At 48.2% G+C, this 12792-nt stretch overlaps 2 protein-coding genes across 3 annotated transcripts in view; both read right to left on the bottom strand.

Moving 5' to 3' along the window:
* Window positions 1-1323, bottom strand: part of LOC102386187 (transcobalamin-1-like) — a 7598-nt gene extending 6275 nt beyond the window's left edge. For both annotated transcript variants that reach the window (XM_006026038.2, XM_025206904.1), the window contains exon 1: window positions 1194-1323. In XM_006026038.2, the coding sequence (XP_006026100.2) occupies window positions 1194-1272 (79 nt within the window). In that variant the 5' untranslated portion in view covers window positions 1273-1323. The remainder of the gene's footprint in view (window positions 1-1193) is intronic.
* Window positions 1324-7754: 6431 nt separating this feature from the next.
* LOC112550667 (transcobalamin-1-like) lies at window positions 7755-11617 on the bottom strand. Its single transcript, XM_025206906.1, has 4 exons — window positions 11498-11617; window positions 9493-9658; window positions 9011-9129; window positions 7755-8047 (listed from the first exon to the last, which is right to left on the bottom strand). Exons 1-4 carry the CDS (start codon window positions 11574-11576, stop codon window positions 7986-7988), a joined length of 426 nt encoding a protein of 141 aa, XP_025062691.1. The 5' UTR covers window positions 11577-11617; the 3' UTR covers window positions 7755-7985.
* Window positions 11618-12792: the final 1175 nt, after the last annotated feature.

Below are 12792 nucleotides of genomic sequence, written 5' to 3'. Positions count from 1 at the left end.
ATGCCTGCTGCTTGTAGCCAGTTGTTTCAGTTACAGAAAAATATTCTAAAAATTGAAACTTTTCAGGTTTTCTTCATCCCTAGCTGCATTTTGTTTCAAAATAGACATTATTTTTAATTGTCTTCATCATGTTAAAAAAGTTAATCTGAACTTGAAAATGGAACATGTTATTATTATTATTTTCTGATTTTGTGGTTTGCCCAACCTTCCAAAAACACATTGATTCAAAATAGATATCCCTGACTCCCATCCCCCTCTGTATTTTGCAGTTGCCGGTGACCTGAAATATCAATACTTTGCGTTACTCTACTTGTGCCCTGTTGATTTTTCCTTTTCCTCCTTGGCCCCCTCAACAAGTCCCTTGGGCACACGTAAGTCTTTCTATTACACAATAGTTTTCGTTAGCAAAGTGTGGGCATAATCTACAAGCCCCCTGCTGTACCCCAGGAGTTGTGGGGTGGGAGTGTGGAACCAGAGCTTACCAGGGGCTGGTGCTCCCACAGACACATGCCATGTCCCAGCACAGAGGTAGCTGCCCCCTTTACCACCCTGAATTCTCTGTCTGCTATGTGGCAGGCATGTCCCAGAGCAGGTGCATGAGGAAGTTAGAGGGGACAAGCTGCTATGGCCTGGTGGCTCTGGATAATGGAACTCTTGTATTGTCCAGGGATGACGGCAAGGCAACCTGAGCCTGTCTGTCCCATGAGGCATCACAAGGGGAAATTCCCTTCTGTGTCACCAGCAGCAGCTTCCAAGGAGTCATTGCATTAACCCTGTTTTACCAGTAGTACAGAGCAAGACAACAGGGACCGTCTCTTTGAATCCAGGTATAGCTCTCAGCAGGGTCTGATCCCCCCTCCCACCCACCTCCCCTCCCCAAGGTGATGCTATCATTGCTGGTTCTGCCCATACCACTTACTGAACTGGCTACTCAGCTGGGAACAGGAAAGGAGGAATTCAGCACAAATTTCCCTTGAAGAGGGGGAACTGAGGTGAGCAGCAGAATTGTGGGGTGGCTGACTGTTTGCCACCCAGCTGAATCCCTTCTACCTCTGTGCCTCAGTTTCCCCACATGTCAGAGGAAAGGAGTCCCACTTCCTTTCAGACAGCCCTCAGAATACAAGCCCAGCAGGACCACCACAAAGTACAGGGGTTAAGGACACATGGAGACAAGTGCAGCTCATTCTACTCACCACAACCATAGCAAAGCCCCCCTGTGGGGAGGACCAGGAGCAGGAAGCCTGCCAGGGGGATTGCCAGAGATGGCATCATTCTTCTGGGACAGTTTTCCTCTCCTTGGTTCAAAACTGGCTGTGCTGAGCACTAGACCTGGCATTTATCAGCTGGTAGGAGGTGGGGACTCCATGATCTCCTCCCCTGGTTTTCCTCACCCTAGGGCTGCAGCTTCCCCATACCAGAAGAGGGCTGTTGAGCAATGCCATACTGTGGGTGTGCACCACTAGGAAGGCAGGTACACAGAGATGCCAAGGGCTGCCAACAGAGGTCTAAGTGGATTTTTCCAGGCCACATTGCACTTTTTTTCCCCTAAGGTTGAGTTGATGTCTCCTACTCTGGCAGCACTGATCCATGTCTACCTCACACCTCATGCCAGATCTGCACAGGTGCCCAGTGCTACCTCAGCAAAGTTGGTGTCAGAATAACTGTCAGGAAGCCTGCCTTGTCCCTTGCTTTTTCTCAGGTCATTGAACAGAGATGGTCCAGCTACAGGGCAGGTTGGAGAAGCACCTGCAGAACCGCTGGAGAGCCCAAGGCTGGGATGGCAGGGGACTGTAGCTCAGGAGTGAGGGGCACCCACAGAGCTCAGGGCTGGCATGGCAGGAGGCTTTGGGTTAGGATGGAAGGGCACTGTCAGAGCTGGGTAAATGAGGAACAGGACTGGAGCAAGAGGAGAGGCATGGATCCTGATTTAACTGCACTGGTAGAGCTTGTTGCAGGCACGGTTACAATGGAGGACCTCATATTTCAGGAATACAATGACTTCACCTGAGGCAGGAGCTGCTAGCAGTTCTGACTCTTGGACCATTGGCTCTCCACATTTGACACATCAAACTAGTTGTGACAGAAAAAAACCTAGGCCCGGAGCACTCTGTGCTTTGGTTTCTGAACAGGAAGATGGGGTAACGTTTCTTCCTGGCTCATGAGTGAGGAAGGGCTGATTTTTTCATCTGTCAACAAGAATGGGTCAAAGCTGGTCAGCCTCAACTATTTTTCAGTGAAAAGTGCTGATTCAGCAACTGTGAAATCCAGGGCACTTGAATTAACTTAATTAATTTAACATGAATTAAATTGGCAACAATAATACTAATAATGACCTGTACCAAAAATGGAAACATCAAAGCCTTTTGATTCTCCAATTCTGAACAATTATTTGCTTTGTAATTCCTTTGTTGATCATTAGTAGTAAAGAATGCATCCCAAACCCTCTCAAAATGTTGACATTTTCCTTTTGATTTGGGTTTGCAAAATCTGTGGAAAATTTTTGTTATGGCTCAACCCAAAATTATATTTTTTGGCCAATATTTTGGAATGGGAAAATACTTTGTTTGAGGGCTGTCCTTGTTTTGGAGTACAAAAGAAAAGCAGAACACGTAGGCCAGTGGACACCAACATTTAGGCAAGCATGCCACAAATTAAGCCTGCATCCTTCTCAGCTGCTAGTCCCTACCCTTTCCCTGCCACATCTGCAGCTGTGCTTTCTGCCCTGTGCTCCCTGCCCGGTCAGCTGCTCTGCTTTCTGCCATACGTGCTATTGTGTCACCTTTCCCCTCTCTGATCTGTTGCATACAGACAGTGGCTGCCTCTGCCACTTGTAGCATGTGCCACAGGTTGGTCACCCCTGATTTAAACTTTTGCCTGGATGTAGGGGGTCCAACTGTTTGCAGGAAACAGACAGCGTGACAACAAGGGAGTCAAACTGCCACCCTCATACTCTTCTAGGAAAGGCACCTAGGGTCACTAACCAATACATAAAACATCACAGTGAAAGGGCATTTAGTTTGCCCTCAGAGAAGGGTGGGGGTAGAAAAATAAGTACTACTGAGATTTGAACAGTCAATCACAAGTGACTGCACATGCTTGTTAATGCATGGGCACTTGCATTCCCTGATCAGTGCTTGCTCCTCTCCAAAGTGAGAAGGAAGGCAACACAGCTTTGAGTGATGCTGGCAGTGGCTGTCCTCTCATCGGAGGAGTGGCAATCACCTGAGTACTGCCCCAGGTATAAAAGCAACACATGCTTCTTTTGCAGTGGTTGCAGAATGAAGGCTCCTGCGGGGAGCTGGGCTTTGCTTCTCTTACTCGTTGTGGCTGGTGCTCAAGCTGCTCTAGGTGAAGCTGGGAAGCAAAGGGTGTGAGCAGGAGCAAACTGGCTTCCCACTCTGCCACATCATTTGGTTTGTGTGAGAGGAGGGAAGAGGGACAGTCTAGCTCAATGTTTTTGGCCAGAGATAGAAATGCTGGATGACAGAGGCTGTTTGGTGTACTGTAGCTCTTTGTGGGGTGGGAGGAGGTAGTCCCCAGCCCTGGCACAATCGATCCTGTTGCAAGTCTGCATTGGACATTCGTGCTGTGACCCATCTGCTGAGTTAGGGGGTGGATGTTTCCAGCCCCTTCTGGGAAATGCCAGTCTCTCAACTGGTGGTGGGGTGTGGAAGCTGTTCTGCTGCTCTGGCACTGGTTTCAAAAGCTGTTCCTAAGGGAACTTCCCTAGGTGGCTCAATGACAAGTCTCTAGTCTGCCCAGATTTTATGTTTAGTTGAAGTGAGGTGAGCATTTTGCTTGCTGGAAGGGGAACAGACAAATGTTTGCATCACATCAGTCTTCTGAGGCTTGTAACGTGCTAGAGCCTTCTTACTCCATCCACTTGACTTCCTCCTAGGCTGTCTGAGTGAGAGGTGTTCTGGGTTATAGGTCTTCCTCCTTCAAGCATGAAAGCTTAGCATCTGGCTGGCCAGTGCTGTGTTTTGGTAGCAGTCTCTATAACTCTATGCCTAGAGAGATTTGATGAGACAGTGACAGAGTGTTGTTTCTTTTATGGTGGTTGCAGCTGGAGAGGGAAAGGATTGGCTGTCTTGCAGGTGTGTAATACAGGGAGCTGTCCTATGAGTACTCTTATCTGCTGACCTTTATTACTTGTGAGATAAGCCCAGACCAAGGGGGAGTCGGGTATTGATAAGAGAGATCTGGCTTTTGTTCCTTAAGGCATATTGCATGACCTTGTTGCAGTTACTGAAATCCTTGCAATCTCTGGGTGCCTCAACCTGAATGCCCCAAAGCTCAGGCACACATGGTTCTTCTTTCCCAGCTCCAGTTCTGGTTCATTCTTGAGATGTACAGCTGAACGTTGCCACATGTATGAATCGGGACACTGCCTTGAACCTTGGACCTTGGCTTGGGCAGGATGGCCACTCATCCAGGCCTGCCACTCTACAGCTGACTACTCGTACAGGACAAGGCTGGCATGAGCCTCCAGCAGGGCCTAACCTTCTTACCACAGATTGTCACCAGAGCGGCTGGTCAGGGTTCAATCTGACTCAAGACTACGTTGATGCTTTCTTCAGCTTCCTCTACTCTATCTCCCAGTTTCTTGACCCATCTTGCTTTCCAACTCTGCTCTCTGCCTGTTCTGGCTTTCCAGCTCAGCTCACTCATGGGTCCCACTTCCAGATTGACCTTCTGGTTTCCTGACCCAGTTTGTACCTGGATTCTGTTTGCCCCTCCTGGCCCTAGTCAGCACCTTGATTCTGTGTGGCCCCAGGCCTGGCCACCCATGTCCCAGTGTGATAGTATGTGCCTTTTTGAGGGTTAATTCTCTTGGTTGTTCCCTGGGATGTGGAGTAATATTGCATCAGTATAAACTATTTACTGCTGCTGATCGTGTTGAAAGTACAGGTTTCCCTCGCTTTATGCAAGTTCTGTGTGTACAAATTCACTTTTATGTGATGATCCTTTTTATACCAAAAATTCGTTATGTGTGAGGTAAATTCACTCTTATGCTATCGGTGTGGTGGAAGCCCACAGCCTGTTGTTTTGTGTGGTGCATTGCGAGAGTGACACACACCAAAATATAGTCTCCTGTGTGGATCTGTGCTCCTCGCTTGTTGTCTGCAACACGTGTTTCTGTAGCTGCCATCCCCATTATGATAGTGCCCTGTACTTGTGTGTACTGTCTGCTGTTGGTGAGTACCAAACTTGTCTTGTAAAAGTGGTAGAAATGGGTCTGGAAGTCAGTTCAGTACAGTCGAGGTCTTGGAACATATCCCTATTTGTTACATTGTAAAGTGGGTTCTCTTTATGCAAATTTGAGTTATGAGCCTTTTTTCCAGGAACATGTGTATAGCATAAAGCAAGGGAAACCTGTAGGTGATAAAAGGCAGCTGGCAAGTATTCCAGACTTGCTCGGAATGTATACGATATGTACTTATAATGACAGCACTTCTGTTTACACACTCTTGGCAGAAAATGTGACAGATGGTGTGTGGGAGACTCCAGTCTGTTTGGGAAGACTTATTTTGTGCAGATGGAGTCTCTTTCAGAACAAGGAAGAAAACTGGATTTTTCAGTTTGACAGTCTTCTGGTCCAGAGCAAATCTTCAATGTTCAGCAAGTCAAAAGTTCAAGTTCATTGGGCCAAAAAAGAAGGAAAAAAATAAGTCTTTGCTTTCAAGTTCATTGTCTTCTTTGTATTGCACTGATTTCTTTAAAAGAAAGCTTGGAACAAGGTTTCTTAAACCAAAATATTAGAGTTTAGGATTACACCAAACCAATGACCCTAACAATCTCCTATTGATGTTTCTATGGCCAGTGCTGTCAAGGGCAGAATCACAGTCCAGGAACCCACTGCCCAACCCTCAAGGGAGAAGTGACACTAAAGTGAGATGAGTGCCCTATTTGCCAGGGCCATAAGGGAGAAAAATGACTCTAGGGCATATCCCATGTCCTAGAGGCCAATCTCACAGGGGGGACAGTGACTGCAGTAGAAACACAGCATTGCATTGGCCAACATCATAAAAGGGGAGGGTGACCTCAGTCTGAGCCCATAGCCTTATTGGTCAACTTCCTAGAGAGGATGGTGATCTTGTTGTGAGCTTGGTGCTGCGTTGCCAGTGTCATAGAGGGGGATGGTTATTAGGGCTGTGCAAAACAACACTGCTGTGCTTCGACTTCCATTTCAACGTTTCGATGGAGCAGTGTTTCGTTTTGAGTTTTGTTTCCTTTTGAAAGCATTGTTCTGTTTCATTTTGTCAAAACTGTTTCGCTGTTTTGATGCTGTTTCGACCTTTTGCCCATAGGCTATTCTGCACCCAGCGAGCCCCTGATCTGCCTGTTGGATGACAGGAGGCTGGTGCTGCCAGCTGGGGCCAGCGGCAGCACCAGTTTTCCCGGCACTGGGTGCAGGCTGCACCCACCACTGGTCCCAGCCAGCAGCAGCAGCCTCTTGTCATCTGGCAGGCAGATCGGGGGCCCACGCACCCAGGAAGAGTCTGGCAAAGCCCCACAGTCCTCCCAGGGGTGTGGGTGGGCCCCTGATCTTCCTGCCACATGACAGGAGGCTGCTGCTGATGGCTGGGACTGGCGCTGAAGCCAAGTAAGCCTGATTTCGAAACTCAAAATGTTTTGAAACTTTTGAAACATTTCGAACGCCCTTGCTTCATTTCGAAGCTGTATCGAAGGCTTTTGTTTCATTTTGATTTTGCTGTTTCGAGCTCAAAATGCATCGAAACAGCTTCAAAATGAAACACTAGGCACATTTTCGCACAGCCCTAATGTTTATTCCAAGTACATGACCTGTACCTAACCAGATACCACCATGGACAGGTTGATGACTCAAGCATATGCTCAGTACCCACTTTTTTGGAAGGAAGTGTGACTTCAGCACATGCCTAGGACCCTGTTGGCCAGTACAATAATGGGAATATCCAATTGCCTGGCACCACTGATAGGATGGTGATTCAAAGGCATGCACAGCCCTCCGGTGACCTGTGATTCTAGGGTGTATCCAACACCTTATATGCTAACAAGAGAGAGGGGACAATGACTTCAGGGAATTCCCACTGCCCTATTGACTGGAGCTATGGAGGCCCCAGTGACTTCAGTGTGAGCCCAGTGCCCCATTGACCAATATCATGGAGGGACAGGGACTTCAGGGCATGCCTAACACCCCTTTGTGCAGTGTGCTAGAGGGGATGGTGAATCCAGGGTGTGCCCATTTGCAAATGCCATGCACACTGTGTGCCATACACACTCCTCATTACTTCACAGTCTGACACCCTGCAGGATACTGTGACGTCAGAGGTACCTAGCACACAGTGGGATGGATAGTGACTCCAGAGCAGGCTTAGTAAGCAGCCTGCAAAACATCCCCATTGCCCATTAGCCAGTGCCATAGAGGGGCAGGGAGCTTCAGTGTGAGCCCAGAGCCCCACTGACCTGCGCCATACAGGAGATGGTAACTCCAGGTAGAACCACCCCCCTGCCCCCTGCATCAGCCAATGCCATGATGAGGGCTGTGACTCCATGCCTGGAAGCTGTGCTCAGTGCCTCATAAGTGAAAGTCACTGAAGGGATTGTCACTAAGGGTGTGCCTAGTGCTGTGGGAGCGACCCAGTTTTTTGTGCTGTGTTTGCAGAAGAGAGGAGCAGGCTGGAGGCCCCTTTACCAACCAGTCCCAGTTCTTCCTCCCTCCCTTTTGTCTGGTACAGACCACATGATGCTGCAGGTTGTTGCAAGGGGTTTATTTCATGGGGGAGAGAGAAAGAGAGAGAGAGAGGACTTTGGAAGGATCACAGGACTGTAAATACAAGGCAAGGCCAGTTTCACAGACCATTTTGCTGAGGGCAAGTTTCCTGCTTTGAGAGGTGATAGACTTAAACTAAAGAGAAGGCAAGCACCCCAAAACCCTGCACAGTGAAAAAACAGGAGCTGAAGACTGTATCTCCGCCACAATGTCTTCAGAGTCTTGGAGCTCAGTACTTGCTATATCTGATCTCCAGCCTCTCCCATGTGGTGACTTTGTAGTTCCCAGCACCTGGAACAAGAGGGGAGAGGCAGGGTGAGAGACTGTTAAAGGGTTCAGGACCCCTTCAGGCCCGGCAGCTTGGCTTCTCCCTCTGGGCCTGTCTTCCTCTTTTGCTCATTCCCTTTCTCTTGTTCTTTTCTTTCCTTTATGTCTCTCCAGTCCTGTCCCCCCAATCCCTTCCCTCCCCAGTCTGCATTCCTTATACCCCCCACCAGCCCCTCTATATCTTTCATATGTGCATCCCTTCACTGGACAGGGTTGCCAACTGTCTGTACATTTTGGAGACTCCATGAAAAATGCTCTAAAAATGCCTGTCCATAAAATCCCTAAAATCATTTTCCCTTCTTTAAAAACAAAAAGCAACCACAACTTTACACTCCCCAGGAAGAAAAAAGGTATAGCATCCCTGAAAGACAGGAGCACAGCAAAACCATCTGCAGTCTGAGCCAATGTTGCTCTTTGCTCCTGCTCCCTGCAGATGCACAGCTCTAGTCGGGGCTTTTTGCTCACTGTAGCCTGATAGACCTCTCCCTGCTCTCTAGCCATGTACTTGGTTCCTATGCTATCTAGTGTCTCTAACAGCTGCTGGCATGAAGGTACAGAGAGAGGGGGAAGTGTGGATAGGATGGAGGTGTTGGCCAGTGGGGAAGAGGCGGTGGGTGGGGATCCATGTAATTGCAAGGGAAACAGGGATAGCAGGAGCAAGGCTGGGGGGCAGGGGGCAGCAGGGTGTAGGGTGCAGTTGCGGGGACCCCTGTCTCAGGGGCAGAAGGGTGTAAAACTACTACTGCAGTCACACAGTTGCCAACACAAGGCATTTAAAAAAGTTACAGTAAAAACACACCGGGAAAAAAAACTATCAGTAAAAACTGTGTAGATTGTCTGTAAAAAAAATAATTCTTGGGTTGTCTCCCTGCACCAGAGACCCTTGTCAGCTCTCCTGCCCTATCACCTCCTGCTCCTGCCCCTTACCTTTGTCCAGGCGGACATCGTTACTCATGAGCTCCCAGTAAGTGTGCTGGTTGTCACTGGCCATCAACCCCTGCACGGATGTGATGTATGGGCCCAAGTTTGAATATTCATAAGTGAACCTACCAGAAAAAAAAAGAGTCCCACAGGAGACCCAGTGAATCCTCACTTCTACACAGGGCAGTCAGCAGGGATCCTCTCCCCTGACTACTGCTTTAGAGGGGCACGTGACCAAGAATACAGTGCAGCTGGAGGCCCATGTCCCTTCCCCAACCCAACCTCCAGCCTTTCCACTCTTAGAAGACAACATCGAGTTGAACAATGCAGAGGAACAGGTCCTCCATCCTTACCCTCTCCCCAGTCTATTAGCCATCAGCAAACTGCTGAGGGGAGCAGATCCATTTCCCCACCTCCCCTGTGCTGTGGACTAGTCCACGCTGCCACAAACACCAACACACGCTGCATTTGCCACTCCAGCAGGGTACCTGAATCTGCTGCAGTCTTTCGCCACAGCAGCATTCATCACATCAAAGAAGGTAGAGTCTCGGGGCACATAAAGCAGTACAGTATCATTGGTGAAGGTACTGATATCAGCAGAGATGCTATACAAGACAAAGACTTTGCGTGGTCTGGGGAACAGGCTGAAGTCTTCTGTGTGGGGAGAAGGATAGAGAGGAACAAGTAAAGAAGGGTCACCTCCACACAGCAGGGAGCAAGTCCCCTGCAGGGTACAACGACTCCTTGAAGTCAAGGAGGATATTCAGATCCTGATAGGCATTTGAGGACACAGCTTGATGGGAAAACATCAGGGGAAAGAAAAGGGAAAATACAAAGACAGAGATATGAGCTGTGCAACAGGACTTTACCCACCTTATCACCTGGGATTGAATCTATGGCCTTAAGACAGTGATTCTCAACCTTTTTAGGCTCAAGGCGTCCCTCCATAGCTTTTCTGAATTCCTATTTGAAATATCTGAGATTATCTTGCGAATCTTGTATAAGTGTCTGCACACCCAACAATGCTAATATTATGTAGCACCCTGCCACATCCTTAAAAGGATCTCATAGCCTTTTGGGGTGCCACAATACCTTGGCTGAGAATCACTGGCTCAGATCCATGACTCAGAGTCTTTACTCTTTCAGCTAAAACAAAAGGACCATTGATTTGAAAGACACAGGAGAGCTATAATAATTTACACATTGTAGTCAATAAAGGGAGAGAAAGAACTCCTTTAGCAGGTAGCATCTCACTATTAGCTGTATCTATAGCCTTTCACACCTTCCTTGACACTCAGACTTGGGTGAATTTTTTGGGCTGAAATGTTTTTCAAGAAAAAGAAATATTTGGCAGCACCAAAACATTTATTTTGCAAATTTGGGTTAGTCTTGTTGGGGCAGGGGGGCAGGTTAAGTGCTACCACTTCCTGCCACAAAAAATCCCACTCAGAAAAAAATACTTTGGTTTGCCAATTTTTTTTTTTTAAAAAAACCTCAAAACAAATCTCCCCCTCCAATTCCACCAGTGTTTTAGAGCTGTCAACAAATTGAAAAATCAATACTTTGCACAGCTCTAATTGTACCCCATTGATTTTTCCCTTTTGTCCTCAGCTCCCCTCAAGCTTCTCTTGCATATGCAGGTTTTTTTATTACAGCACCTTTCCAACTGGCAAAATGTGGGCATGATCTACGAGCCCCTCTAGGAGAGGTGGGATAGGAATGTGAAGCTAGAGCTAGACAGGGGCTCATGTTGCCACAGACATGACATCCTGACCCAGAAGTAGCTGCATCATTTACTTCAGTGTGCCTTTTTTCTTCCATGGGCCAGGCATGTAATATTCCATGGCAGGTGCAAGAGGAAATAGAGATGCGAGGGGACAAGGCACCATGGCATGGAAGCCAAAATCAATATGGCTATTATAAATTGCATTCTGAGGATGAGCCTGCCCATCTGATGAGGTGTCCAGAAGGAAAATTCCTTCCTGAGTCACTGAAAGCAGTTTCCATGGAGTCACTATATTAACTCTGTTGTTCCAGTGCTGACTTTTCTCTAGCGCAAAGCAAGAAAAAGAGAACTGTCTCTTTAAATACTAGTTTGCTGAGCTGGGGTGGCTCTCAGCAGAGGTCTGATACCCCTCTCCCTGCCTCTCCCCCTTTCTTCTCCCTTCCCCTCCCTGGATTGATGCTATCGTTGCTGGGTCTGTCCATACCAGTTAATTAAACCTGGAATAGAAAGGCAGGAACCTGGCACAAATTCCCTTTGGGGAAGGGGCTCTAGGGTGAGCAGCATGACTTCAGAGGTATCAGGCCTCCCGTGTTTGCCACCATCTGCATCCCTTCTACTTCTGTGCCTCAGTTTCCCCACATATCAGAGGGAAGGAGTCCCACTGCCCTACAGATGGTCCACTGGCCTCCGATTGTGAGCCCAGCAGGACCTCCACAAAGTACAGGCGTTGAGGACACATGGAGACTAGTGCAGTTCATTCTACTTACCACTGTCTTGGCACAGCCCCCCTGTGGGGAGGACCAGGAGCAGGAAGCCTGCCAGGGGGATTGCCAGAGACTGCATCATTCTTCTGTGACTGTTTTCCCCTCGGTCCAAAACTGATTGTGCTGAACACTGGACCCAGCATTTATTAGCTGGAAGGAGGTGGGAACTCCATGATCTCCTCCCTCCCTGTAGCAGATGAGGGCTGTTGAGCAATGCCATACTGTGGGTGTGCACCACTAGGAAGGCAGGTACACAGAGATGCCAAGGGCCGTAGGGCCCCCGCCTGCCCTTGAGAAGTCTCCACTGCTCCAGGGCAGGGCGCTGCCAGCAGAGGTCTAAATGGACTTTTCCATGCCACATTTCACTTCTTTTCCCCTGAGGTTGAGTTGGTGTCTCTTGATCCATGTCTGCCTCACACCTCATGCCAGGCAGCCTCTGTACAGGTGCTTGGTGCTACCTTAGCAAAGTTGGTGAACTATCACAAAGTCTGCCTTGTCCCTTACTGTTGCTCAAGTCATTGAACAGAGATGGTCCAGCTACAGGGCAGGTTGGAGAAGCACCTGCAGAACTGCTGGAGAGCCCAAGGCTGGGATGGCAGGGGGTGGTGCATCAGGATAGAGGGGTACTGGCAGAGCTGTCGGGGAGCCCTGGGCTTGCATAGCAGGGGACTGTGGCTCAGGAGTGAGGGGCACCTACAGAGCTCAGGGCTGGCACAGCAGAAGGCTTTGTGTTAGGATGGAGGGGCACTGTCTGAGCTGGGTAAATGAGGAACAGGACTGGAGCAAGAGGAGGGACATGGATATGAATTTAAGGGCACTGGCAGAGCTTGTGGAGAGTACAGGGTTATAATACGGAGGACCTCATATTTCAGGAATACAATGACTTCACCTGAAGCAGGGGCTGGTAGTAGTTCTGAATCTCAGACCATTATCTCTCCACATCTGGCACCCCAAACTAGCAGTGATTAAAAAAAAACCCCAACCTAGGCATGAAGTTCTTTACACCTTGTTTTTTTGAACGGGAAGTTGGAATAATGTTCCTTTCTGGCTGTCTGAGAGGGGAAGGGCTGCATATTTCTTCTGCCAAGATGAGAATGGGCTTAAACTGATCAACCCCAACTATTTTCAGCAAAAAAGTGTTGATTCAGCAACTACTATAGCCACAATAATTAACATGAATTAAATTAGCAAGAATAACACTAATAATGATCTGAACAAAAATGGAAATGTCAAAGCATTTTGATTTTCCGATTTTGAGCAACTGTTTAGTTTGTACTTCCCTTACTGTCTGTTAGAAA

The sequence above is a fragment of the Alligator sinensis genome, unplaced genomic scaffold (genome assembly GCF_000455745.1).
Source record: "Alligator sinensis unplaced genomic scaffold, ASM45574v1 scaffold437_1, whole genome shotgun sequence".
In the NCBI taxonomy this organism is placed as follows: Eukaryota; Metazoa; Chordata; order Crocodylia; family Alligatoridae; genus Alligator; species Alligator sinensis.
Note: the sequence above shows the minus strand (reverse complement) of the source record. Positions and strands in the feature narration are given on the sequence as shown.

Excerpts from the sequence above, each read along its gene's own strand:
- LOC112550667 (XM_025206906.1), bottom strand. The coding sequence starts at position 11,576 with ATGATGCAGTCTCTGGCAATCCCCCTGGCAGGCTTCCTGCTCCTGGTC. Across the intron at positions 9,659-11,497 it reads GGGGCTGTGCCAAGACAGTG|AAGACTTCAGCCTGTTCCCC; the intron begins GTAAGTAGAATG and ends CTCCCCACACAG. Across the intron at positions 8,048-9,010 it reads CGATGTCCGCCTGGACAAAG|GTGCTGGGAACTACAAAGTC; the intron begins GTAAGGGGCAGG and ends CTCTTGTTCCAG.